Source organism: Megalops cyprinoides, chromosome 7 (genome assembly GCF_013368585.1).
Source record: "Megalops cyprinoides isolate fMegCyp1 chromosome 7, fMegCyp1.pri, whole genome shotgun sequence".
NCBI lineage: Eukaryota > Metazoa > Chordata > Actinopteri > Elopiformes > Megalopidae > Megalops > Megalops cyprinoides.
In genome coordinates, this window is record NC_050589.1 from 15214202 (window position 1) to 15241459 (window position 27258).

A 27258-nucleotide genomic window follows, 5' to 3' on the forward strand; every position below is an offset into this window, starting at 1 on the left:
AAAACACTCTTGTCTCAGAACTGGAGATTTGAATCGGCACAGTCCAGCCGTGCCGCTAAGGGTTGGTCTGCGTGGCAGCATCTTCTAGGATGGTGGCGCGCATATACGACTGGATGGCATAAGTGTACAGCCTGCTTAGCATTTCTGACTCTGACAAAGTGGAGGAGATTTGATGTGCGCGACAAAGACAGACCTCGAGCACGGGAATATTTTAGAATAATCCCAAAATAGGAAACAACAAGGAGCACAAGGTGAATTTTGTTTGGCCGTGCGATGTGGATGGAAATTAGATGCAGTTGGCGCTGCCTATTTGCATATCGTTAGGTACAACATAAATGCAAAGCGATTTGTTTTCAAACTTTTTCTTTTCTAAAATCACTCTGTCTGGTAAATCGCTGTCCCCCCGTATCCAAGCTGCCAAGTCATTTCAGCGCAAAATCAATGAAAATAAATCTTCTCAGATTAATCTGGAGCCACGAAATGGAAAAAAAACTATTTTTTTCCCTAAAGAAAATGGCTTACTATTACATGCCTTCATGTGAAAGTGAAATTGTTGGTGTCCCTCAAGTGCATAAAAATTGTTTTGCTCTATGAGAATGAAGTCGGGCAGCGTTTCAGACCTTGTACAGAATTCCCACTGAAGGACTCGAGAAACTCTGGGTAAGGCATAGCTGAAGGGGGTCACTGAGGTGAGTGAAAAATAATGCACCGAGTGAAGGTATTAACCATGAAGGAGAGTTGGAGCAGGACACATTAAGACATGTGAAAAGGGCTTTATGTGTTGGTACTGTGGTGGGGGGGAGAGGCGTGATAGCGGAGTGGAACAGGCGGCAGTGCTCCAGAGAACTATCTCCAGCTATCACTGTGCTGTGTTGACATAGAGAAGAGTTCTTCATCTGTCCTGAGAACCTGTTAAGGCGCTAAATATAGATAACCCCATGGCTTTAAGGAGTTTATGGAACCCACCAATGGTCTAGAGCCAGAGATAGGGCTGTGCGATATAGCTGTTGCGATATATCGCATAGCTGTTTTTACCACAATAACAGCTATCCCCATTATGTGGCGTTAGGTTTCTTCTCGTATGTTTTTTCCCTTTAGTCATACCTGATGTGGGAACACAGCCCCAAAGCTATGTGAAATGCTTCCAGGGCAGAAAAATATCACCTGTATCTACATGTTGGTTAACTTACCTATTAGCTTTGAAAAACATATAACATATGTTTTCACTCTTTATCTTTGTAGCTGTGTGTTTCTATCTACCACATGGAAGCAGCATAGTGCTGTTGCTGTGATATCAACATTGAATAGATACGAGTGGCGTTTTTTCCCCCGGAAGCATTTCACATGGCCTCGGAAAACTGGAGGTGTGCTCCCGCATCAGGTATGACTAAAGGGAAAAAACATACGAGAAGAAACCTAACGCCACATAGCGGGGATAGCTGTTATTGCGCTAAAAATAGCCATGCGATATATCGCAATGGCTACATCGCACAGCCCTAGCCAGAGGTCTAAGGGCTTCTTTATCTTCCCATTAAAAGGATGTAATAGAATTCCTCTCTGTAACCAGGAACATGCCGATCTCTTCTCCTGTGTAGTATCTCCATTGTTATGCAGTTATTTCACTGTCTCGCTGGTTGAAGTGCGCTTACAGCTACAGAACATCTGCCTGGAGGCCATGAGATCTTACAAATCTGCTCTGCACATCCAAGCTCCCTCTCTGTCTCTCTCTCTCTCTCTCTCTCTCTCTCTCTCTCTCTCTCTCTCTCTCTCTCTCTCTCTCAGATGCGCTCCTCTCGTCTTTGTCTCTCTCGAGACAAAGTCGAGCTGTGCTCCTCTGCAAACTCTCCGATTCACTGGAAAAAAAAAAGAGCAAAAAGGGATAAAATGGTCAAGTGCTTTGACTGTAATTCTGTATAGTTGACCAGCTATGGAAAATAAGCAGGTCAAGCCTGCGAGCACAGTGTTTCTACAGCTGGAAAATTTGGTCCAGCTTGGATTTGTTTGTAGATCACTCACCTTCTGTGCCCTCCTCTGATTGGGTGGTTTGGTTGCTGTCCCTGTCACCTGAAGCTGGAACAACGCTAGTGAATACGGTGTTTGTTGGTGAAAGTTGTGCAGAGTGTTGGACCACTGTACTTCTATCAGAGTCTAGAGAATAAATCAGGATATACTTACTTTTTTCTGTGTCTGCATTATTCTTGTTTGGTTTGTCTGTCAGTCCTTTTACTTTTAGTTTTTCCTATTCTTTTTTTTTTGTTTGTTTACGATTGCACTTTTTGTCGAATGGCAGCATTTAATATTCTATATTATTTTAAGCTGCTCTGTGTTTCTTCTGCGCCCATGATGAACCAAGTGGCTCACAGGAAATGTTATTCACGTCTCCTCAATACGCCAAAGACTTACTGGAGAGCTAAGGTGTTTCCACCTTTTTTTCCCACACTGCAATCCACAGGATGTCTCGCTGAAAAACTACAAACGCTCAGAAAGTAAATTTGCGGTAATTGCCCATGTAGAGAAAAGCAGGAAGCTGGCAGAGTAAGAGTTTGGAGGCTCCGGGGAGCTGTGCCAGAACCTTCTCTCTGTCACCACACTGCAATTAAAAGAAAAATAAAGAAAAAGTTGAGGAAAATGAGACAAAGACTTTTTTTTTGGACGGTTTGCACAGATAAAACAACATAGAAGCTTTTCATCCCCCCCCCCCCCCCCTTGAACAAGCGCTTAATGAGAGCCAGGCATCTCACTTTTACCTCCTCTCTGTTATGTTTTCTTTTCATTCATCTATTTTTGTAATCACCTCTCTGGCAGGCCAGTGGAATTCATAAGGATCCTTGATCCGTCACTCAGACGAGCTTGGCGCCTTTTGTTATTGTGGCCATTTAAGTGCTTTCCTAATGAGCACCCTAAAAACTTTCTGAGCGCTGCTGTTTTCTGTTTCTAATGGGTTTTGTGCAGAGCTGGGCTGTAGTGCGGATGAGTGTTGGATTTGGGAATTGAGGGGGGTGGGAGGGTTGGAATGAAGCGAGTGGGCAAGCCGTCACACAAAGCAAATAAGACAGTCCAACACTTAATGTGCTTCATGGTTGCGGCACTCAGCAAAAAGCAAAAAGTCTTTTCCGGCAGCCTCTCGAGTTATATTGCTGTATATTATTATTATTATATATTGCCATACATGTTAGAGAATCCACAGAAAAGGATGCCTTATTGAGGACTTTTTTTCTCCTTTAACCCTTTTTCCCCCTGTCCTTGCTGACCATGTTGACAGTGTCCACATGCCAAAAGCACCGTGAAAATGGGAGAGGGTGGGATTTGGAGTCCTACATCTCTGTGCTGTATTTCAGAATGCTGCTGTCCTCCCCTGGGGTACAAGAACAGCGAGTTAGAGGCCACAGTGGTGGACAGTGGAAAATTACCGAGCCGTCTGTTTGTTAAGGAGGATGAGTTGAGGTACTTTTGAATGGCTACATCTATGTCATTTTTACTGTCGCTTTGGGTTGGATTCTCTACTGCTCTTATGTTACAAAGTCTGGTCTCTTTATCTTATTCTATAGTAACTCCAGTTTTGCATAATCAAAATCTAACAGAACCACCTGCTGTCTGTTGAAACAGTTGTTTATACTGCTAGGGTTGTAATTAGTGATTTTGTGTCAGGTCTGAATAATATCCAGACTTGCAGTGTAGAATATGAAAGCAGCTGACTGTCAAAAAGGCAGTGTACAACCGCTGGCAAAAAGCCACATGGACAGTTTGCAAGACTTTCAAACATGGTGGTTCACCCTGTTTTAAGTTAAACATGGTCCATTACACTAAAGGCTAACTGTCTGAACAGCAGTGGAGAGAAAGGGTCAAACTCCTAATGGGGCTTTTCAACAGCAAGTTACACAGACTGTTTAACATAACCCCGAAGTGAGTTGCATGTCAGGGTAAACTCTGATTATCTTCCTGACTGCACCTGCCTTACGGATGTGAAGAGCAGCATGTTATAAAACAATGATTGATGCTTCAGACTTTGATAAACTTTTTGGTAAAGGCTTTGCAGAAAAGAGAAGCTCTGAAAGAATGTGCCATCCCTTTATGTAGCTTACAAAGTTTCAAATAATAAATAAATAAACAACGAAAATTGAGTTTTTAAGATGCCTGATGCCTCCGGCAGTTTGTAGTTAAAGAGATGGAAACAAGTGTAAGGAGCAGGTACCGCATCAGAGGATTTGACTTGAGAAGTAGTAATTAAAGTGAACTGAGTGCAAACACTTCGCTTTGTTACGTGGATCACACATCATAATGAAGCTTTTAAATGATCAAATGGATCTGGCTTCATCATGGTGTCATTAGAGAAATTCATCTGGAATTTTCTTTTTAAATATTAATTTTATTGGTTTCTGTGTACATATAAATTATAGACCAGGGTAAAATATACATGTTGTAGCCAGATATGCCCTGTGTGGTAGAGTGTTGTATTCAGTTAGTATTGTGGCCATTTCTCATTCACATTGAAAAGTACACATGCAAAACTAAATAAATACATAAAAAATGTGAAAAATGTTGAAATTATTCAAGCTTATGTTCTACCTAATATTGATTAATTTATTGGTTATGATGTGTGTGTGGGGTGAAGGATAGTCATGCAATTTCAACAATCTGTAAGATAAGGGAGTAAAGGCGTAGTGGATTTCATATTGCTGATTTTGTGGGAGGAGAGATTAGTGGCTTTTCTGTTTATATTTGTTCCATTTCAACCATCTGTGAAGAAATACATCTGATTTCCAATTCCCAGTGTTATTTTTTCATAATGAATATTTCCTATATCGACTCTTTCTAGTTCTAGGTAGTGCAATAGGCCTCAGCTAGTTTTCCGGTGATCAGTTTCAGTACTGCAGTTTTTATTACTTTGAAAAGGTATCCTGTATATTCCCCAAAGCTCTGTGTTTCCCCCAGAATTAATAGACCGGATCGGTGCTTATATTTAAGTTGAATATTGTGAGATTACTTCAATGGTATTGTCCCAGATCTCTTTCATAATTTTTCAGGACCAAAATATATTTGAATGGTTTGCCATATTTCTGTTGCTTTGCCTAGAGCAGTTAGAGATCAAGGTTGTTTGGAATTTTGTTTGCACTGGAGTCCTAATAAAAGAATGCAAACTTCCATGCAAACTCTCTCCAGTAATGCCAGCTTGCGTGCATTGTTTGACACATCTCTTCATTACATATCTGTGGATACTGAAGTCGAATTGTTTTTATTTTGCTTTTGGACAAGCAGCAGTAGTTTCCTTGTAATGTTTTAACAAACTTAGATCCTACTTCAGTTTTTGTCATGTAATTGTATAGTTTGATCTTAGTACTGCTTTGTACAAAATTTAGTTTTTTGTTCTCTGTGTAATTTACTTGAAAATACCTTACTGATTGGAGGGAGGAAGGTTATATTTTGATGAGATTTTATCAAAAGGTTTCATCTAATGACTAGAAATGCTTAATCCCCTGATGGCTAACATTTTAAAGGATGCGCGTATTTTGTTCACACAGAGTCTTGTTTTAGCTGGGTCCTTTGGCATCGTTTGATATCTTGTAATAATTGTTGGTCGTCATTAAATCTTTTCTCCTTATCTTCCACCATACTTTTAGTGTAATTACCAAGGGGTTTAATTTCTTCACTGTAGGACTTTTTGTGCTTAATGCTTAATGAAGGCTTTTATTTTGCGTGGTATGTCTCAGTGCCCATGTCTCCTGAATGAATCCTTATAGTTGTTAGCCTGATTTATGCTGTGTCATCATATTTTTCCAAATGGAATACAAGGCTACCCTTTTTAATTGGTGGTTTGAGTATACATGGTTTTAGCCAAGGCCTTTTTCTGTTCACTGTAAATGTTGAGAACATCTTATCACCCTGTTTAAAGACAGAGTGAGTAATGGGGAGCCATCAGGAATTATTCAAACACCCATTCAGTTCTCTAACAATAATATTCAAAGCAACCAGTACCTGCTGTGAAACAGCCCCACCCCATTTTCATGATCACAGCTATAATGAGCCATGTGGTGCAGCTGACTCATGCAGATTTCACAAGAAATAGGCAAAAGCTGTGAGCTCACTGTGAGGGCAACCCAGACAATGCTGTCGCTCAAGGAGGACAACAAGACTGTGTAAGGTGTATATTGGTATAAAGATCCAGCTAACTTTAAACGTGTGCTCATAGCTAATCGGTGTCATTAATCAGGGTATAATTAAAAGATTAATACTACTGTACATAATGTGATCAGCCTAGAAGTAGACATTGCTATGAGAATGACAATTTACCTTTCAGGTTTTTGTCCTGAAATATTGTAAAAAGAAAGTAATTTTTTCTCAGTTTTGCATTGATTGGCTGTCAGTATCATCAAGTGCAATAACAGAAGTTTAAATGAATTGAAACATCAGCTTGTGCACCCCTGCGCTTTCTTCAACAGCGCAAACGCTGCAGCGTTATTGCGCACTGTGAATGGTACATCCCTCTGGGAGGGAGAAAACCGTGCAGGTTTTACAGTGGAAACACAAGCGAGAGCGCAGGTGATCTGGAACTCCAGCTGTCCACACGAGTGCTGTCGGGACAACTCCCAGGAGGATCCGAGTGAGTCCTCTCTCCTTAGGAGCGGCAGCCCGGTGCAGTCACGGGGCACACCCCTCCGGTTCCCCGCCTCTCCAGTCGCCCTCATGCTTAATGAACTTTCCAATTAAATGGATTATTCTTAACAGCGCTAACTTGTATCCTAAAGGTTTGCTTTCCCATACAGGAAATCCAATTATGTTCACTTTATGGCAGGGGAGAGGAACCTGGCCACGCATATTAATTGACAGAGCACAATCAATTTGTGCTGTGCTCACTCTCCTTTCTTCCGTCTCCCCCCCTGCTTCGGCTTTTCAAGTCCTCAGGCATCCCTGAATATTTTCTGCCATTCGAGGTAATCAAGGGAATCTGGAACTTTTATATGCTAATTTGACCTCTGCATTAGCATTTACCCGGTTGCTCGTTAGCGGGTTGTTGTTTCCCTCAATGTCCGTGCTTCCAGTTGTGACCTCTCCAATCGTCTGGACCGTGGCAACAGTCACTGTGAAAAATGCCACTTTTTCTGTTTTTTCGAATCTGTGGCATTAGACCTGCCCCGGGGGGTGAATATTGTGTCTTTGCTTGTTTGTCTGTCTGTCCATTCCAGAGATGGGGCTTGGAGGCAGTGTCCTTGGCTCAGCCACCTTCAGAACAGTGACAGGTGCCACTCACCCTACTGATGGTATGTTGACAGACAGAGGGAACCCGGATAAACTTACTTTGAACAGTGTAGGTGGGGTACGTGTATGTTCCTCGATGCTGGTGCCCACCAGGCTGTTTGTTGTTTGAGGAAACTAAGTGAAGATTCATCTGTCATTTGAAAGATCTCTGCCATTTTAGTACATTTGCCCCAAGTAAAATTTTGCTTTTTTGTTCTAAAACTTCTTCAGAATCTGACTTCCATCATTACTTTGAAGCTGAAAGATGGAGTGGCACGGACGGTTGGCTACTGAGGCAGAAAACACACAAATGCACTTTGTACCTCTGGTATTACATCAGTTGTTTTAACAAAACGCACGCCCTCACGTCAGATAGAGAGGCTTATGGTGTGTCCATTTTTGTACCCCTGTTTGTGTTACTATCCTATCTCATGTCATTAGCTGAAAGGGATCGCTGTGGCTGGCCTAGCGGGCGAAGGTCGTGCTGACACCCCCCACCTCTTCCTTGACTTGCTCCTGTCTCCCATCTCCAGTAAGTGCCCCTGAGTTCAGTCCTGTGTTGTACACAGTCAATGCCCCTGAATTCAATCCTGTAATGTACAGTCTGTGCCCCTGAGTTTGGTCCTGTGCTGTATGGTCAGTGCCCCTGGATTCAGTCCTGTACTGTACAGTCTCTGCCCCTGAGATTGGTCCTGTGCTGTACGCAATCAGCACCCTGATTTCAGGCCTGTGCTGTACATAGTGCCAGGAAGTTCGGCCTGGAAGGGACGTTTCCTGCAACGGAAGATGCCTGCGACATATGCATAATTAGGGAATAACAACAAACCACAGACTTTCTCCAGGGAGACAGCCCAACATTTCTGTGCATAACACAGGAATGGAAATGCAATGTCAGGACCTCGTTTCCGCAGGGTGCCGGGTTTTCACTTGTTTGGGATGAAACAAAAATGTCTCGGCCGTCCATTATTCTGTACGTCGCAGCGTGCTACCGGATGAGGGCGAAATCCCCCCCCCCCCCCCCCCCCCCCATTGGCAGGTGCCATGGTATCTGGTGGTGATGCGTGGGAGTGATTATGTAATCATGCAGATATGGTGGGAACAGAAACGAGGGGTATCCTGTCTGCATTGAACACAGAATGCCAGATGAAAGCTTGTCAATCTTCAAAAAGGCCATTTATCATTAAAATATGCATTTTTATCTTTTAAGGATGTTGTGAAACCATTATTATTGTCAGTATTTGTATTTCCATTATTATTATGATGAGATGATTCGTTATATTTCAGTAGTAGCTGTAGTGCTACTAGTACATGTACATGAATTGTTGGAGGTTCACTTTCTCCATCGTTCTTTCCAGAGGAAACCTTTCACAAGAGGCGAATCCTCAGAAGCTTTTCGATGCGCTAGATGTTTTATTTTCTGTCTCTGCATCTTTTGGATCGCCACTAGGTTTTGACCGCTGCTGAAAGGTGTCAGATCTCTGAGGCAGTCGCATGGACACTCTCGTCTATAAGTCATGAGGGCAAAAAAAAACCAAAAAAAAAACAAATTACCATCTCAAAAGTGTCCACTGTGGCTCCAGCATGCTGCTTCTCATGCTGAGTGGAACGGGAAGTCTTTGAGACCGCTCTCCACCTCTCTGTGCAAAGCCGGGGCCGACGCTCTTCAAATGCAGACATTTGCGGAGAGGGATTTTTCATGTATCGGAGTGCATTGTTGATCGACCTAATAATGTGCTATCTGAAGACACAGACCCTTTGTGACGGGTAGCTGTCATCTCTGCGGTTGCTTGCCACTCGCTTTAAAACACAAAAAACATTGCTCACCCTCAGATATGCTGGAAAGAAAAAAAAACAAACCTTGATATTTGGGGTAAAAAAAAAGCTGTGAATATTTGATGCTGTGCTAATTGCAGCTTTGGTGCTTTTCAGTGGATGGGAGACTTCTCGTTGCCAGCCCAGCTCAGAGTGTGAGAATGCCGCGCTGTTAAGAGACAGATGGTAAAGGTTGTCGTGGTTTTCGTGACAAAAGAGTGCCACTCTGCTCCCAACTGCTTTTCCCTCCTGCTTTGTTTTCCCACTCATTTTGCTGTCTGGGTCGTTTCCAGAAACTACCTGAGGGCAGTAAACCCTCCAGCAAGAGGTAATAATATCAACTCAGGGTAGATGATTACAGCTCATGCACTCCCAAAATGTGATCCTTGAGACTGTTGCAATCACACACTTGTTTTTTTGGAGATTTAATATTAGGCTAACTTCTATTATCCATCCATTGATGAAATGGACTACAGATGAATACATGGAACGGTTGTTTTGCTGTTTCTTCGTGTACCACCGTAACAGAAAAGCCACCTTTGACCCTTGAGTCTATCTCTGACAAGACTGAAACGGCACAATACTACATTTTCAGTAAGGGCTGTCTCCGTGGTATGAGTGTCAATGAGATACTATGTTGACCTTTCCATCAGGAAGTGGAGGTTGCACTCATCCATCATCTGGTCCTGTTTCTAATCTTGATCTGTATCTCTTTCTGAAGGTTTGAACCTGCCTGTTTACCCAGCATGCACTATTACCCCTGCCCCCCCCCCATGCAATGATCAGCTGTCTTTTCCTGTACGTTATTACCATTCTTCTAAATCTTTGCTTGGGAAGGAGTTGTGCAGAGATCTTAACTAAGGAATGGCTGTTTCTTCACAAGCATCAGACCTCTGGATTACTGTGTAACAATGAGGATTACTCAGGAAGGGCCATCCTTTGGGAGAAAAAAGAATATTTATCACTACTATGAAGTCCAAGTTTGTTTCAAGTTTCCCATTAGATTTTTTGTTGATGGCCATCATCCTCCTGGATCCAGCACAGTTGTCACACCCCGTAGTAAAGCCAATAATCTTGACAGTCTAGACAAGTTTAGCAGTAACTGGGGAAAATAAAAAGTAGCTGTTCATTTTATTTAGGGTGCTGCCCTTCTAAACCAGTGACCAATAAGACGAAAAGCCCGGTTAACCTTTCTGGATTATGTAGTTTGTGGATGTTACATCCAGTCTTTTGAAGCATTTTTTATGTGACTGTAAACAAGATCAAAGTTAACTCTGTCAGGACTTTGACAGCCAAGTTTAGCTTAGCAGAAGATTTCAGCAAAACAAGACCAGGTCCTCACACACTGAAAAGCCAATAACATGGGAAATGGACATAGAAACTATATATGACATCATGGGGCTGTAGCGAATTAAACAGTACTTTGTTAGAGTGCTGTTTATTGGCCACGTATTTAGGAGCATGATTGTTAATTTCTTATCTGTGTGAAAAACATCGATGGTAGAAGGAAGAACGGCCGTTTGTTAATAATACATACTATCCACTCTCCATTTCTTAATAATACATGATGTTACAGATTTTTGTTGTCATTGAATAAGTTTGTCATAATGATGGTAGATTGCCTGAGGACATGTGGTAATCAGCAAGCTTCCAGGCAGGTCATTGAATGACCAGTTTCTATTATTATTTACAGTCTCCTGCCTAATGATAAAATGGTTTAGAATTAAGATGACTGTGGAAGTGCAGTTACACCACAGATTGTTGTGTGCTGTACTGTAAGAAAATATAATTATGTATAATTTAATACAAGTCAAATTAAGCAGAAGCTGATAATATCTACTAGGGGGGGAAATATGGGTCATTAGAATAACGCATGCTCAAGTATGTTTCTGGAAGTGTTAAATGCATTAAATGGAAGCATTAAATGAAGCGTGAAACAGAAGAAAAATCAAGAGACAAGGTAATAATCAGGTAATTCTAGGAAAAGACAAAACATAATAAGAAACCATACAGTGCTAATCTTAGCAGGCAGTTCATTCCAACACTGGTGGAGCTTTGGGGGGGGGGGGGGGGGGGAATGCATGAGTTTGTGACAAACAAAGAAACAGAATTCTTTGTGTACCTGTAGATTACTGCATAACGGGTAATCTTGGCAGTGAATTATTCTGGCTCTTCTGGCCCTCAGGCGGTGGGAAATAGAGGGAAATGCCATAGAGGGAAATGTCTATTTTGTGGTACTTGAAGTGAATGGTTGGAGAGGAAATTGCAAAACACATTTCTGGCCTCATAGAAAGTGAGGTTCCTGTCAGTAATAAAGGTGTGACAGGATTTTGGATAAAAGTGCAAGAAGACACACTGGTGGCCTTCAGGGCTCATATATAACAGTTGCATAGCAGTAACGAGCTTGCTATATTTCACCTGAATACGCAGAATACATTAAATACCACTAGTCACATGTAAAAGGCAGGTGATTATTTGGCAAGTTGTGCTAACTTTAGTTAGTTTATTTTTTGCTTTGCTGCTGACATCCGCAAACTGACTGACGACTGTTAAAAAGCTAGTAAACCTTTGTTACCATTCATTGTTATTTGTTATTTTTTAATTGATATAAAGTTCTCTGTGGGTCTGTATATCTGTATTCGATGTGTCCTATTCAGCATTTGCCATATGAAGGTGTGCATGTTCTGATGTGATTTCTTTAATGGAGACTGTTCACGGACATGAGATGAACGCAGAAATGAGCAGAATAGTTACCACAGTGCTATTGTAAGAACAAGGGTTTGAAGGAAAGTTGAGTGGCATTGGGATGCTAGTAGGGGGACCTGAGCATATAGGGTGTACTACTTCATGTTATTTCTTTCAGAACGGTCCTTGAGTTCAGAGGCTTTTCAAACGAGTGGATAATTGCTTCCTGGACAAAAAAAGCATTTACTTCTCCCTCGCAAGGAAAAAAAATTTGCATGGACATGTTAAAAAGGGTAAAAAGGGTTAAAAATGTGTTACAAAAGGTAACAAAGAAAAGAAATATAATATAAAGACTCATGTGCACACACATTGCAAACTCTTGATGGTACAGTGGCTGCTGAGGTCAGCAATGAACATGACATGACCCTGTCTCAAGAGGTCCTGCATGCTGATGCCGCCTTGTTTCTTTTTAGGATCACAAGTGGTCGCTGCCTGTCTGAAATCTTCCCTTCCACTTCCTCTTCTGTTGAGAGAGTAGTGGAACTTATTGTCTGTATTTCCTTTCCTCATTATCTGCCAGTTCAAGGAGATGAGGCCTCATTTGCATAGCAGAGCCCGGGGCTCTAGCGCTTCTACAGTACGTGCATGTGAGGTGATTCAAACAGCACACCTTGCCGAGGCTAAGATTAAAACAAATTAATCACCATTGTGGTGCTTATGTTGGCAGCGAGAATTGAGTTAGACTTAAAAATGAGAGACGGCAGCCACTTAATTCCACCTACTATAACGTCCCACAGGACAGGGAAGTCCGCTATACAATCTTTTAATACATTTAATCAATCATGTAGCCAGCATCCTGTCCCAAATGACATGTTTGTGAGAGCTTTGAGTCATACTGTGACTCTGTTTTAGCACACAGATCCTGTCCTCCACACCAAAAATTATCTCATAATCCCTGTTTCATGTCACGACACACAACATAGTCTCACAAGTCCTGTTTATTTCACAATATACAGCACTTACTATGCTTACGTCAATATTAATATTTCAGTTTACCTGAATATTCAAGTATTGCAATTACGCAAGTCATATAAGTCATGAACATTTTTCTAATAACCTAAACCACAATAAGTTAGTGTTGTGGACATGATAAACCCGAGTTGTGGGATATTCCCTATTAAATTTATATTGACTCTTGCAAACACCTTATATGGAATATATCTCCTATAAACATCCATCTGCACATTTTCAGTGTTTCTCAAAGAATACTGAGTCATAATTCACTCGCTAGCTGTCATTGCTAACAAAAACAATTTTTTTGTATTAACAAGGAGATAATTGTTCACAAGAAGATATTTTGCAATACAATGCAATAGAGATCATTGAGTCATTCTACTAAATAAGGTAATTAGCGGGGAAAATCACACCTTTCCTTTATAGGGGTTATTCAGGATACTCTGGTTACCATGTATACAGGAAATATTAGCAGTGGTAGCATTTTATGGTGCACGTGTACAGTTTATTAGGAATATGACTGTAACCAGGTTAAGGACCCTTACTTGGAATACTGCATGCATATAAATGTAGCCTTGCAATCTCTGGCCCTTATCATAAGAAGGAGCTGTTGGAATAGACAAACAACAACATTCCATAACACAGACAAACAATATATTGCTTTATATGTAAATGGACCACTCCCTGTCGACCCCTCACATCACAACATTCATTAATTTTCTGTAATGTAATTATGGCTTCAGTGCAAAAACAAAGTTGCAGACACATTGTGCTTTAACTACAGAACGTTTTGGGTCGATGCTCTACGTGGATATTGTTGCAATTTTACATAACCTTCAGTACGGTCTGTGCAGGGAGGGAACAGGAGGAGCACCTGTCACCTGTAAAACCCAGCCAGCAGAGGTTTATCCATCTACATGTAGCGTGGTGAAGTGGATCGTGTGATCTCAGACCAAGCACGGAGCTTTGTCAGACCTCCGACTCAGAGACAGCAGGAAGTGCCGGAGTGAGAGGGACGGTGGTGGGAGGGCATTACTACGAAAGGTGTTTTTGCTTAGTGGATGTCTGTATGTCAACAAAGGCCCCCCAGTGTAGTTTTACACCTTGCACACTGTCTGTTAACAATTTTTTGCTGTTTTTGTTGGTCATGTTGGGGAGGTCTTGGCACATACCACATCAGTTTGGAGCCATAAAAAAAAAGTTTGCGATTTCATTGACTTTCCTCAGGGATACCTGACCTTGGATTCATTTCAGCAGCGTCAAAGGTTAACTGTCATTCACTCCACCCCTACATAGCTGTTCACATTTTCCACAGAGTCTTTTATTGTGTCTGAAGGCTTTTTACAGTTGTACATGTGAAGGGTAACTCAAAAAGTAAGGAAATACTAAAATGAAAAGGAGACATTTTACTGCTTGCTTTGTCTGTATTGATCATTGCTGCCATGTAAGAGGCTTAGTTTCATATATTATACTGGTTCATATCCCATTCATATATAGCCACTTCTTGTCAATCACAGGGCTGTTGGTTGAATTTATAAAATGATAATTAATTGCTCTTAAGTAATTGCCATACAATTGCATAGGTATTACACGGTTCCCCATTTTCTGCTGATCATGCCAGTCCATGTTTGTCATGTTTGTCCACCGCAGTGCCTACTTATTTGGTATGTTTCTTCAGTTTATGAGACTTAATCTGACTTTTTTTCCCTAAATGAATTGGATGGTCTCATGTTCAGAGGGCAGTAGTTCCAGTCTGCACATTGCTGTATGTGCCACCAGCCTGCTGCTCTCATTACAAAAGTGTGCTTTAACAGTGTGAGCTGGGAGATGTCAAATGTTAGGCGAGGACAGTGCCTTTCCTCTGGAAAAAAGAGAGGGCTTCAGAAGAGAACAGCACAGTTTTTAATTAATGGTGTCTATCTGTCGGTATATCTGAAATAAAAGCTGCTGTGCAGAATCTCAATTGTCTCTCTGTCACACACACACACACACACACACACACACACACACACACACACACACACACACACACACACACACACATTCGCAGAGACAGAGGTCCTGATAGGAGACTGTTTTTCTATTTTATTTGCAGGATTAATTTGTAACAACTCTGCCTAGCTTGCGTTTTTAGGTAAAAAAGGTAGAGGGAACCAATACCTTTCCCAAGGTATTGATTGTAATTAACTGAACATGCATGAGAAGAAAAGCCTAAGCCTTAAACGTAGAAGGTTAACTGTAGTCTCAAAGGAAATGTATTGTTGTCAAATACTGTTCTGAATTATTTCATTTTATGTACAATATGGAGTTCCTAACCTGCATCTCGGCAAGAAACATAAATGCTTCTACCAGTTGAAAGAGAAAAAGGTGTATACACTGTACACGTAATGCGTTGCTGGTTGTCAGCAGGTATTGTGTGTAATTGACTAGGTGAGGAAACTGGTGTGCTGGGTGCACAGGTGACTGGTGTGGTTGGATAGGGGGGGGGGGTGCATTAGGTACAGGGCCTTAATCAACCAATCAATTAGTCTTATTAAATAATGGTCATAGAAGATATTTCTTTAGCCTATAATGCATTTATAGAGACATGGTTATTCTTACTGGTAATTCACACTCTGATACCATTTCATTGTAAAATACAGTATTAAAATCTCCACAAACTTTATTTGAAACCTCCATCCAGGCCCAATTGGAAATACAGTCAAACTGATCCCAGCTCATTAACATACCTCGTGAGCAGTGGGGCTTTCTTGCTGATATAATTGCAGCCACCCTAAAGTGGGTAATTATTCACAAGCTCATGTAAAGACAACAATCCTACAGCTAATGAAGTGATTTATCCCTCCTTCTCTATCGGTCCCCTTACTGGGGAGGGGCTCCCCCAGGGTAGGTATGACGTACACAGAGGACTGGATGTGGAGCATTTAGTGGTATCTGTTGGATGGCCTCTTGTTTGAGATGCAAGAAGGGGAGTGCTTGAAGCCTTATGATCTCTCTCCCTCTACCCTCTACCCTGGCGAATACCCTGGCCACCCCACCCCTCCTTGCTGTCCCTCTCTGACCCCCCCAGGAGAGGAAGTTGTGTGCCCATCCCTTCATTGAGATTTACCAGGGCGACCTGATCCACTACATGAGTCCACTGGCACGCCAGAGTGATTTCTACGTGCCCGAGCTGCAGGAGGCAGAGTGGAGACAAAGGGACACTGAGGACTCGGAGGATGACAGAAGGACAGACGTCACAGGTATATGTCCCACTGTCACAGCACCACCCACTTCTTGTCTTCTCACTCTCTCAAGTTATTATAACAGTGTAAGTTATGTATATTTGAAAGCAACCATCTTTTCTGTTGTTACAGTTTTAAAAGGGAACCTCAAAAAATGTAATACGACAGGTAAATTTACAGTAGTTTTTGAGCATTTTTGTTTTTGTTTTAGAGTGTTCTTGTTAATTCACTAGTTCGTTTACTAATTTAAGCTGCCTTATTGCAGAAAACCCTTATGCTAATGAGCTAACTAACGAGCTATGTGCGCCCATTCCCTTCTCCAAGAGATGTGAACAGCAATCAATAAAGCCTTAGCCTTGTATTAAAATGGCCACTACTTTAGAATTTTAGGAAGAATGTACCAGTAAGGAAGTTAAAAAGCAATCTTTCAACATTGCTTCTTTAGGGTGACAGTTTAAATGTTGCATTGCTCTCATTAGACTCTTTTTTTTTATTTAGTTTTGTGAGCTGTGACTTGGTTTGAAAGTTAATACCCTGTAAACAAGGCCCGAGGGATCTCCTCAGAGGACTCAGTGTACCACCTTGCCTGTCGTCTTTGGAAAAAACAAACAGAGGCGTGTTTTCTGTGCACGAACACTGCACTCAGTGGTGCTCTAGGGGTAGTCTAATAGCCAAAGCTTTTAGCAGGGCATACTCTACTCTGCCAGCCACCTCACCCGCAGCTTTGTGATCTGGTGGTTAACGGCTATGTTTGCCAGAAAATTGCAAATTGCACCCTTGAGCGTGGCACTCTACTTGAATTGCTTCAGTGAATGTCCAGGTTTATAAATTGATAAAATGTGAAACGTGCGTAAATATATGACTTCTACTAAACAAGTAAACTGCATAAATAAGGTGATGTTTGGTCATGGAAGCCCCCTGTATATAGCAAAAAAATCACACCCCTTTCTTTTTACCCACCATTCCTATACAGTGTACAACAAACCATTAAAATTAAAAAAATCTGCGCATGATATTTAAGATTAAAGGGGGCCGGGGTCACCTTGAGGAATAGAAATGTGCTATGGCTTCATCGGTCTGTGGATTGTGGCCCGGGGTCCCCTCTAACTTCCCTTCAGTGTGTGACTGTGAAGTGTCACCAGTGAAAGCAACCCGCAGAGAGTGGTGCGGCTAAGCATTCTGGACAGCGCGGAGAGCTGACAGGGCAGTGCTGACTCAGACATATGGCGTGTTGATTGGACACCGGGAACTTTAACAGAGGCCAAAGATGTTGTGAAATGTGTTTTTTCCCAGCTGCTGCCCTGAGTGTCGGCCGTGTCACTGGGTTGATATGTGAGACTGTGTAATTGTCCTGTCACCGTGAGTATGTCTCCTCTGGTGTCACCAATCGAATGTGAAGAATTACCACGCTGTTGTTATTTAACCCGACAGAGCTCCTGAGACAAAGTCATGTTAGTAGTGTGGAAGTGGTGACTTTGTCACTCAGCAAACCCCTTTAATAGGAAAAGGCTGTGGTGAAAACATAGACTGTATTAATATGCTGTGCTCATTGGGCCAGACTGAAAGCCCTTTTTTGGTCTTAAGAGAAAGTCTGAACAAATAGTGATACTATATTAATAACACACCCTGTTTGTAGTCCCATTGCTGTATAGATTTAACTACGAATGACGCCCTTGAAATCAAAGTCTGCATTGTATCATGTTTTGTCTCAAATATTTTAAGCAAAAAGGTTTTGTAAAATTTTCAATCCCTCAGCTGTAACTGAGACCACTCGACTGCAAACACCCTGTAAACCCATCCACTGACCTTAAGGTGCTGTGCCACCCTCTGCTGAATATTCATTTCCCTCTGAGGTATCAACAGTCTAAAACAACTGTGAGATTAACACAAAGACATAGCAACATCATGCTTATTCTCCCAATCTTTCTTTGTTTTTTGAAGTTGAAAGGCACTTAGGCTGACAGAATGTGCTCACACTCACAATGGGCATTATGCTCTTTGTACAGAACCAAATCGTTTCATACAGTTCATTATGAAGCTTTCATTGACTCAATGATTCATTCATTTCAGTTTTATTCAAATGTTTTCGGTAAAATGAGCCCCCTTTTAGCTGAACTGTATTTTTCTCAGTAAAAGGTCTGCACAGAGCTTAATAACATAATAATATTCCTGCCAAAGAATTAAGCATTAGTTCAGTAATTACCTACAATTTGCAATAAGCTGAATTAGTCATTTTCTAAAAGATATGGTATTGCTTTTGTGTTGGAAAGCTGTAGTATGTTGAAGATTTTTGTAAGATGTTTTTTTTTTTTTGTGTATGTGTTAAACGGCATATTATCAACACAGTAACCCTGTGGTTGGATAATGAAACAGACGTGCTGAATGAAGTGAATGACATTCATGTAGTCATTTCCTAGAGGAACTGAATGAACTGAAGAAACTGGATGGAATGAATAGTACTGTGTACTGAAGTGTGCTGGAATTCAGCTCAGTCAGTACTTCTGGGCATTTATATTCAGATAAGGTATAGGAGCCTGGATAGTAGCCCACCCCAATGTAACATTTCTCTCCACTCTGTTGCCATTTTTGGTTTGTAGTTTTAAATTGGCTTAAATAGTGGTGACTCTAAGTGGCGACACAAATGAACAAATCTTTTAGAATGGTAAACGAGTACATCCAGTACACTGAAAGGATTCTCTCAGAATGATTAGTTTGTTGGCAAACTGCAGATCCCTAGTACACACAGAGTGACCTGGTCATGTGAGCCACATTTCTAGAGGATGTGTCAGGAGATGCCCATCAGATCTCCCCTTGTCAGTCACTTGACAGATGGAGATATCAGCTCGGACATGCCAAAGAGATGGGAAGAGCTCTGGACCAAGGGCTCTTATGTGTCATCACAGTGGCGGAAGCCTTAAAGGCATTCGGGAGAACTGTTGTTTTTCTGAGTCTGAGATTGGTAGGAATTCCCTCATATAGATTTTGGAATGCCTCCCTAACATGTCCTAATCTGGAAACGCCCACAGTATCAGTCAGAGGGGTGTTTTTAGATTGACTGCTCTTGGAATGAAAACGGATTCGTACCGCGTCTATTTAGCCGACTTCACAAGTGTACCACTTAATGATGTTTTAGTAAATTTTCAGTGATTAAATGAGCAAATGATTAAACATTTCACTAATTGTTTTCAGGCTAGGTATGATGAAGCAGTTTGGCATTAATCATGCATTATAACAGAACAAAGCAAACCAATCAGATTCAGCCTTGATGTTTTCTCTCTTATAGAAGGCCTTGAGGTTTTTTATTACTATGTTTTGTTTTTCACACACTGTTGGAAATCCTGTTTTAAATCTTTCTCTGCTGAATGGCTGAGTTTTCCATCGCACTACTTGACTTGGGCAGACCTGGGCAGGGGCCCGTTCTGTGACCCAGGTGTCACCGAGGAGCCAGGCCCCTACACCCTAGTTGCACAAACAGCTGAGAAAGTGCACTCCCCTCCCCCCCCCTTTCTTTAAATCAAAGCAGCCCCGCTCATAAACCTGTCAGCCATGGTGCAAATGCAACCGCAGCCGTTCCAGGGAGTGGCTGCAAATGGTCAGCCCCGGGCCGTGGGGGGGGCTCAGCCTTGATCAACAAACGGAGAACAGGAGAGGCCAGATGGATGTTTTCTGTCCTTCCTCGGCCTCGTCTCTCCCTCTGTCACTCCTCCCATCCCCTCCGTGCCTTGAGTTTCAGGGAGCCCGGTTTGCCGGGGCGCTCCCTGACTTTATTTGACTCGACACTCTTACGCCTCCTGGCCAGGTGACTTGCGCGACCGAAAATATTTTAAGAAGTCCACGGGCGTTTTTCTGTCATGGACCCTCCTGAGTCCCCGAAGCCAAGAGAGAAATTAGAGACGGATCAATTAAAGCTGTCAAACTCCACCTGAAAAGTGATAAATGGAAGGCCTGCAGTTGGGAGATTGGAAGTTCAGTTGAGGCTGTAATACGCTGCAGTACAAATCACATGCGTCTTGTTTGATTGTAGTGGATCCAGTTGGACCGGTATTGCAAGGGTCGTGCGGGTAGCTTCTCAATGATTCATGACCTTCCAGATCAAGGAATTACTGCATCACAGCTTTCAGAACAAGGAGCTCCCCTCTCACACACCGGCGTCTGGGTCCAAGCCTCTTATCGTTGCACTGCCAGGGGAACAGACACACACACATACACATATGTGTATAAACACGCATGCACACACTCGCTCATAGCAATCACATGCACACGAACGTCTCTCTCACACATGCACAAACATGAGTACACGCTCGCACATGCACAAACGTCTCACACTGCTTGCACACACTTACTCATGCCAGATTCTCAGACAGAGGCAGGCTACACTGATACACATGTACAATTCCTTTTTCGCTCTCACACACACTTTAAAACCCACCAGACATTGGGCCGAGCAGCAGATCAAGACTGATGCACCTGCCAGAGTCATTCTGATTGTGTGCCATTGTCTTTGGAATCTGCAGATTTACAACAACAGCCACAGTCTTTTTGGAGCATGCTGGAGGCTTACACAGTCTGTTAACTACTAACAAAGCTTTCTGCAGAATGAATGCCTGTCTTTGTTCTGCATTGCTCCTGTTGTGCTTGAGTTAGATCCAGGTTAAACCCTAAACCTTCACACACACACGAACACACACACACGAACACACACACAGACGTGTTACGAGCGAGCAAGACTGCAGGCATGCTGACCGCATAACTGTTACTTGTATGTATGTGTTCAGTCATAATGGATGTGTTGGAGACAGCATGCATACCACATAAATTCAGCTACTGTATATAGAATGATCAATCCAACCCTTAAACACTAAAATCATAATATATGTGATATTTTGCCAAGGACTAATACATATACAATGAGTAGATATACCAATAGTCACAATGTTATTTATCTAATAAAAGATGTGATATTTCAATAAATGGCTTATTTGTATTGCTCATGCATATATGGTTCATGTATGTGTAATTGCATATATTCACGAGAAGCATAAAGCATATTTCAATTGTGCCTAGCAGTAATGGGGAAGGAGAAAAAGGCATGGCCTTCATGTACCAGCCTGTTAAACGACCTTCTACATTTCAGGTAAAATGTATGAATTATAAGAAAAAGAATAGTCAGAAAAAAATCCACTCTCCAGACTTGATGGTTTTATCAGTCTACTCTTGCATTGTCAGAAGCCATAAATCAACATGTACATGTAGGGAAGCTTTTTATGACCAGATCACAGCTCATTTTTTACAGTACTCTGAGGTATCACTTGTAATCTAGCAATATATACAGTAATGAGTTCCATGCCAATAGCTCTGTACTGGGACAGAGGTAATATTGTCTTGATTTTGGGAAGGTAAAATTCAATACATAAAATGATTTCTGACTCGTTACTTGTATCTTCCTAGATGGCCCAATAAATGAGGGAAACAATATTTTCAGTTCGTTTAGTATGTGACCGAAAGCCTTGTAGACCTTCTGTGTGGTTCAGTGAGGTAAAATACATGTACATTTTTGTTTTATTTTAATGTAATACATATAAAAAGGTGCCTTTTAATGTTTGTATTTTGTCATGTGGTATTTCAGTGACAATGCATTGTATATATATTTTTTTAAAAGGACAACAATTTAAGTCTGCTCACTAACAACAACCGAGCACTGGAAATAACTTCCAGAAATATGTGTCTATGTGACCGCATTGGTAAAATAAAACATAGTTATTACTGTTTAGAAAATGCTGAGTTGGTCATTGTGACTGTTGACGTATAAAATAGATGCACCCACTGGCAGTGACATGCACACACTGGTATTTTAAGGTGTTGCAAACAACGTATGGGAACTGTAATCTCCAATTCAGCTGTGCTCACTATCCTTTATTTGATTGCATTTGTTGCATTTGTACTGAATTTTCCAGTAAAATGAAGTTTATTATCCAGATGGATCCCTGGTTTGTTGTTGTGGCTGTGGAAAATCTGATAAGTAGGGTACTTGCATTGCCAGCTTCAATCAGAATGTTTCGATTGTTGAAAACTGCATCTTGCATTAGACTGCCGAGGAGGACCGATCTGATTTAAGGTGTTTGATTCTTGTCTTGTTCAAGGCCAATATAAGGGCCTTCCGTGTATATGCATCCAGTGTTACATTAGCCTGGGTTAAATCACCCAGTGTCAAATCCTGCAGTTAGATTGTCCAGTGTTAAATCTGTTTGTTCTACCTCTTCTCCTTGATGCAGTCTCCATCCGGCCTGCCATGTCCAGTCAGCCTCATGTAATGCATTGTGACAGGCTCTGGCACTCTCTGTGCCCCCCCCCCAACCCCCCCACCCCCTCACCCCCTCACCCCCTCTGTCCTTGGGAAGCATGAAACGGCGATGGTGACAAAAAGGAATAAATAAACATTAGGGAAGAGACAGCTAATAAATACACAGAAACACTGACAAACGTTCATCGGAGGTGGAAACTACTGACATCGGCAAAAAAAAAAAATTGAAACGCAGGACTTTTGAAGCTTTGATCGCTTTCAAAACACGGAGCTGGCAGTGTCACTCGTGCCCGTTTCGTTGGCGGAACGCAGATGTGACAAACTCGAGGATGGGAATGGTTTCGCAGTGCCTCTGCGCTAGCTGCTGGTCCCCAGCCCCTCCGAAAAGTGACACACTCCCCTTTGGGGTTTGTTTGTGCGCTCTTCAAAGCTTTAACAACCCCCCGGAACCGCACAATGTTTTCATATTGTTGCTGGCTGCACTTTGACCTCAGATTGTTTTCAGATTTTTTGCCCATGGGATGGCAGGTTCCTTAGAGAGGCACAGGCGACTGATCAGGGTTCAGCCTATTGATCAATACGCCACAGCCTTATGCTGTATTTCTCATCAGCCAGTATTTCTCATCAGCCAGTTCTCATCAGCCAATCATCCAAGAGCAGAGGGAGATGGGCATGGAGACAGCCATCCCAGACTAGACTTCGTTTACTTCCACTCCATGCAGGCAGCAGGCCATGGAGATGGGGGATGGTGTGTATCTACATGAATTCACATTGTTTCCCTCAGAATGACCGCAACATGGCTGCCTCCATATCTCTCATCCTTATTTGATCAGAGAACACCTCTTTCCAGGGCCACACTGGCACTTTGTAGCTCTTTGGAAGTTGGCCTGGATAAGGCCCCTTTGACAAATGACAAAAATGTACATATAAATGTATATATGCAGAAGTAATGTTCTGTATATAGATACTTTCATGCACATACTGTACATTGATACAGTTTCATTCAGGCTGAAGAGTGCGTGCATTTCAGTATAGTGAAAGCAGTTAGTCTGTAACTGCACTAATCAGCCCACTTGAAGGAAAGCTTCTGTCAAAAATTAAATTTGATATGGTCTGTGGCATGTACTATGTGTAAGTCCTTCATGTCACATGCATGACTGAGTATTCCACACCAAAGCCTGTTTGACTAAAATTTTACCCTCCCCCTCAGCTAATGAGGCAAGTTGGCCTCACTATCAATCATAGCTTTTCATTACATTTAACCCAGATAGCCATCTGACCACTTAAAAACACCAAGAGGCACTGAGCAGATCAATGTGCAGTTTATGAAAAGTGACAATGTCATTGTTTAGACATGGAGTGAAAGTTTTGACAGCTAAGATGGAACGAGAGATAATGCCCATGGATCTTTTCAATATAGAATGACTTGCTGAAAAGACCAAGCCTTGCTCTTCCTTCAGTTTCTGAAAAAATAAAATTATCACCACACACAAATTACATTTTGATACATTTGTACTGATACTCTGTAGGATGTTTATATTATTTCACAGTAACAGTGTGGTTTCCCTGTCAGTGTGTCAAAGTAAAGTAACACAGTAGCAAGAAGAAAGACAGAAGCACCACAGTATTATTGCATAATTCAATTAACGATAACCTCATAGAATGTGTTTTTGATGGTCTTGAATGTATGTGGCTGCGTCAGACACGGGTAAGTCACTCCATCTTGTAGTCCCTGTAGGTACAGACTGGCTTTTGAAAATGTAATGACCTGCACTCTGTGTGTTTTCATTTTTCATGCATTTTCTTTGACTCAAACAACGTTATTTGAACGCCCTCGTCTTCATCGCTTCAGACATCATGAATACTGAATGTAATTATGTAAGAATTACATTACGAGCCAGAAATGCACTGCTGACGGGGGAAGTGGTGACAGTGAGTCAGTGGAATCCGACAAGATTCCTTTAAAGCACGGCTGCTTAGTTCACATAAAACCAATTTTTTCAATGAATAATTCTCTGGCAGGATTAGTGAAATCCATTTTTATCAAACCTGTTATGATGGAACTAATGTAAATGAACAGAGAAATAGATGTCGTCTTTATATTTTATGCTATTGTAGTAAATGGGATCAAGACAGTCACTCGTTGCTGGTCCTAGAGGCTGAGAGCTGATTTATGTAAATCAGTCAGGAAAGCAGAAATTCCATCGCCTTTTTTTTTCCAAATTATCCTGTGATTTTATGTAGACCCCACAAGCACCAGTGTCAAGATATGCATATAACAACATGTTTAAAGAGTTATATCAGTGTGTTAAACAGGAGTGATATGTCTGCACTGCAGCTGTCTTAGAACACTGAGAGGGAATTTTCAGTTGGGTGTTATGAAGAACAACACAAGCGAAATGCATGTGATGATTCGCGATAAGAACTAAATGAGACTTTCTTGGGTTGAGCCCCTGGGTGGCCAGTTAATTTTTGTTTTCTCTAGAAAAATTTGAGAATGAAAGGCACTAAATGTCTGAATAGCTTGAATTTGCTGTCCCAAGGGAGAGGGGGAAAAAAGATATTTTGTCTTCTACCATATGATGTCATTGCCTGGTGGTACGCTGATGGAGTCAGTGTGAGGTCTTGTTGCCACCAGGCCATCTCTACACCTACATGGTGTGTGTGTGTGTGTGTGTGTGTGTGTGTGTGTCTCTCTCTCTTTCCCTTGGTGACAGTACAGGGCTGAGACATCTGGATGCAAATGTGGAAGAGTGTTCACTCAGACATGTTGCTGGGGCGACATCTCCACTGTCTCCCCTGCTCCAGTCTGAAACATTGTAATGCGCGTATATTGCATATATTACACTATATTGCAGCTTTCATATTGCATATACAAAACCCTCCATATTTATGCATACCCCCGATTAAATAGGAACAAAAACATAGTACAACAGAAAAATAAACATCTATGGGAGAGACATTTTCCTGCTTGTTTTTATGTCATAGTTTAATCATAATAGCAGTGAAAATTGCAAAGTTGTATTATTAAGATGAAAGTATAACATTAAAAAGAAAAAATAAATAGGAAAATGTATCTAATGCATATGTATTCATACAAAATGCATTAGAAAATGAGATTAACAATGTATGCATACAATTGCATACAAAAAAGTAACAATGTGTGCACTTTTAAACTAATGCCTTGTATATTTAAAATAGTTATGAGATTTCATTTAGATATTTAGATGTCATGCTTTGTCATATCAATAACTGGTTCATATCTTCCTCATTACAGTTTGAGTTTTCTGTAAGGGGTGTGGGGTTATGAGGGGCACAAGGAAACAACAGTGAAGGTAGTTGGCCAGAAGGGTTGTTCAGTGTGCTGCCTCCTCTCCTGTATGACCTTACTTGTTTATTTGCCCCTTTTATATCATGACTCATCAGAGTGATTGACTCACTAACTACATTTACTCAGGGGTAGGTATTTATAGCTTTTCCATTGGCCATCTCAGCTTGATGTAGATTACATTATTTCAATACATACTACAATTGACTGTAGCTTTTGCAATACACTGAACTCAGACATGAACAAGTGTGGGCTTTAGGTCAGTTGAGGAATGCAGTGTTGAGTGGTTGTGAATTTGCTGGTGTGTTTATGTGTATTTGGTAGGGGATTCCAGGTCTAGGAAGAGCTACATCTCTGTGTCTGTGTTCTTAGCAATCCTTTTTTGTTCATCTGTTGCCCACCATCCACTCTTAATGACCTGAAAGCCCTTTATTTGAGACAATGTCAGTGTGATGTCAATAGCGCTAACATTATGGAATCAGTTTTCTTACATCTCAAGATAATATGGAACACTGAAAATCCGTAATATGTGTAACAGGACTGTCTCTCTTGAACAAAAAAAACAATAGTGCCTTAGAGATGATATTGATCGCAGTAACCACACACTGTTCTGGGGAGTACACCATGCAATCAATTTGCAATGTTTGACAATGTAAGATATTGCAAGACAATTGTTAATTGTCCTGTGGAAGCAATGTATCTGAGAAATGCTTCAGTGTGGGTATGTTTTCCCAAAAGGTGCCACACTGATGACCTACAAATATGCAGCCTCCCTGTTCGATGTCAGTGCACTTTTTCCCCATCTACAACAGCACATGTACTGCATAAATCCCCCTGCATAAGTCCATCACCTAACTCGGTTGTTTGCTGCTTTTGATGTTTGGTTGACACCAAGTGAATGAGACGCTCAGAAATTGTAATCTAAAGCTTTGGCAAAACACAGCAATCACAACAATCACATCAATGTTTATGTAAGGTAATTACTAATATGCCACTTAGTCAGTCAGCCAACGGAAGATTAGCTAATGATGTGCCACACTGTTGGATTTACAAAATTGAACGTGTTGCTGGATCAAATTTCAGTTTAACCAGGATGCTGGCAAGCATGTTACATTGACATTATATGCATGGCTCTCCCCTCCCACTCAGAGTAAAATGTCAAAGGTGGCTACAGGAACAATGAACTGGAAGAACAGCAAACCTATTCCATTTACAGGAAGAGACAAAAAAGTCAATCACTCAAATGGATTGACGTAGTGACAGCAGCTACTGTAGTTGTCTAATATTTCCTAGCAAAGTGACCTAGCACAAAGAAATTAGCTAACAAATTATACCTTTGTAATGTTTAGTTAACTGGTTTCTCCATGGGTATTGTTACACACATCATGAAAATATCCTTAGCAGGCTAGACAGGAGTTTGATGATGGTGAATTACAGACAGATGTGATCCACAATTATTTTGTCTTTTTCTCAGCAGGCGACTGATTGAACAATACACAGTCTTCTTTCCCCTGCCTATTACTGCACCTGAAGGCACCGCATTGAATTACCATTGTTTTTCCACACTCATTTCCTAGTAAAATATCCCTGACATAAAATCGACTTTCAGTGCACTTGTTAACGTGCAGTGGTAAACCTTCCAGAGCTGAGGCCCAGCATAG

The 27258-nt window shown here is 41.4% G+C and overlaps 1 protein-coding gene across 1 annotated transcript in view; it reads left to right on the top strand.

The window, feature by feature from the left end:
* The window catches only part of LOC118781331 (testis-expressed protein 264-like), an 86157-nt gene that overhangs the window by 55753 nt on the left and 3146 nt on the right, over positions 1 to 27258 (top strand). Inside the window, exon 3 of the mRNA XM_036534321.1 lies at positions 15815 to 15986. Within this exon, the coding sequence (XP_036390214.1) occupies positions 15815 to 15986 (172 nt within the window). The remainder of the gene's footprint in view (positions 1 to 15814; positions 15987 to 27258) is intronic.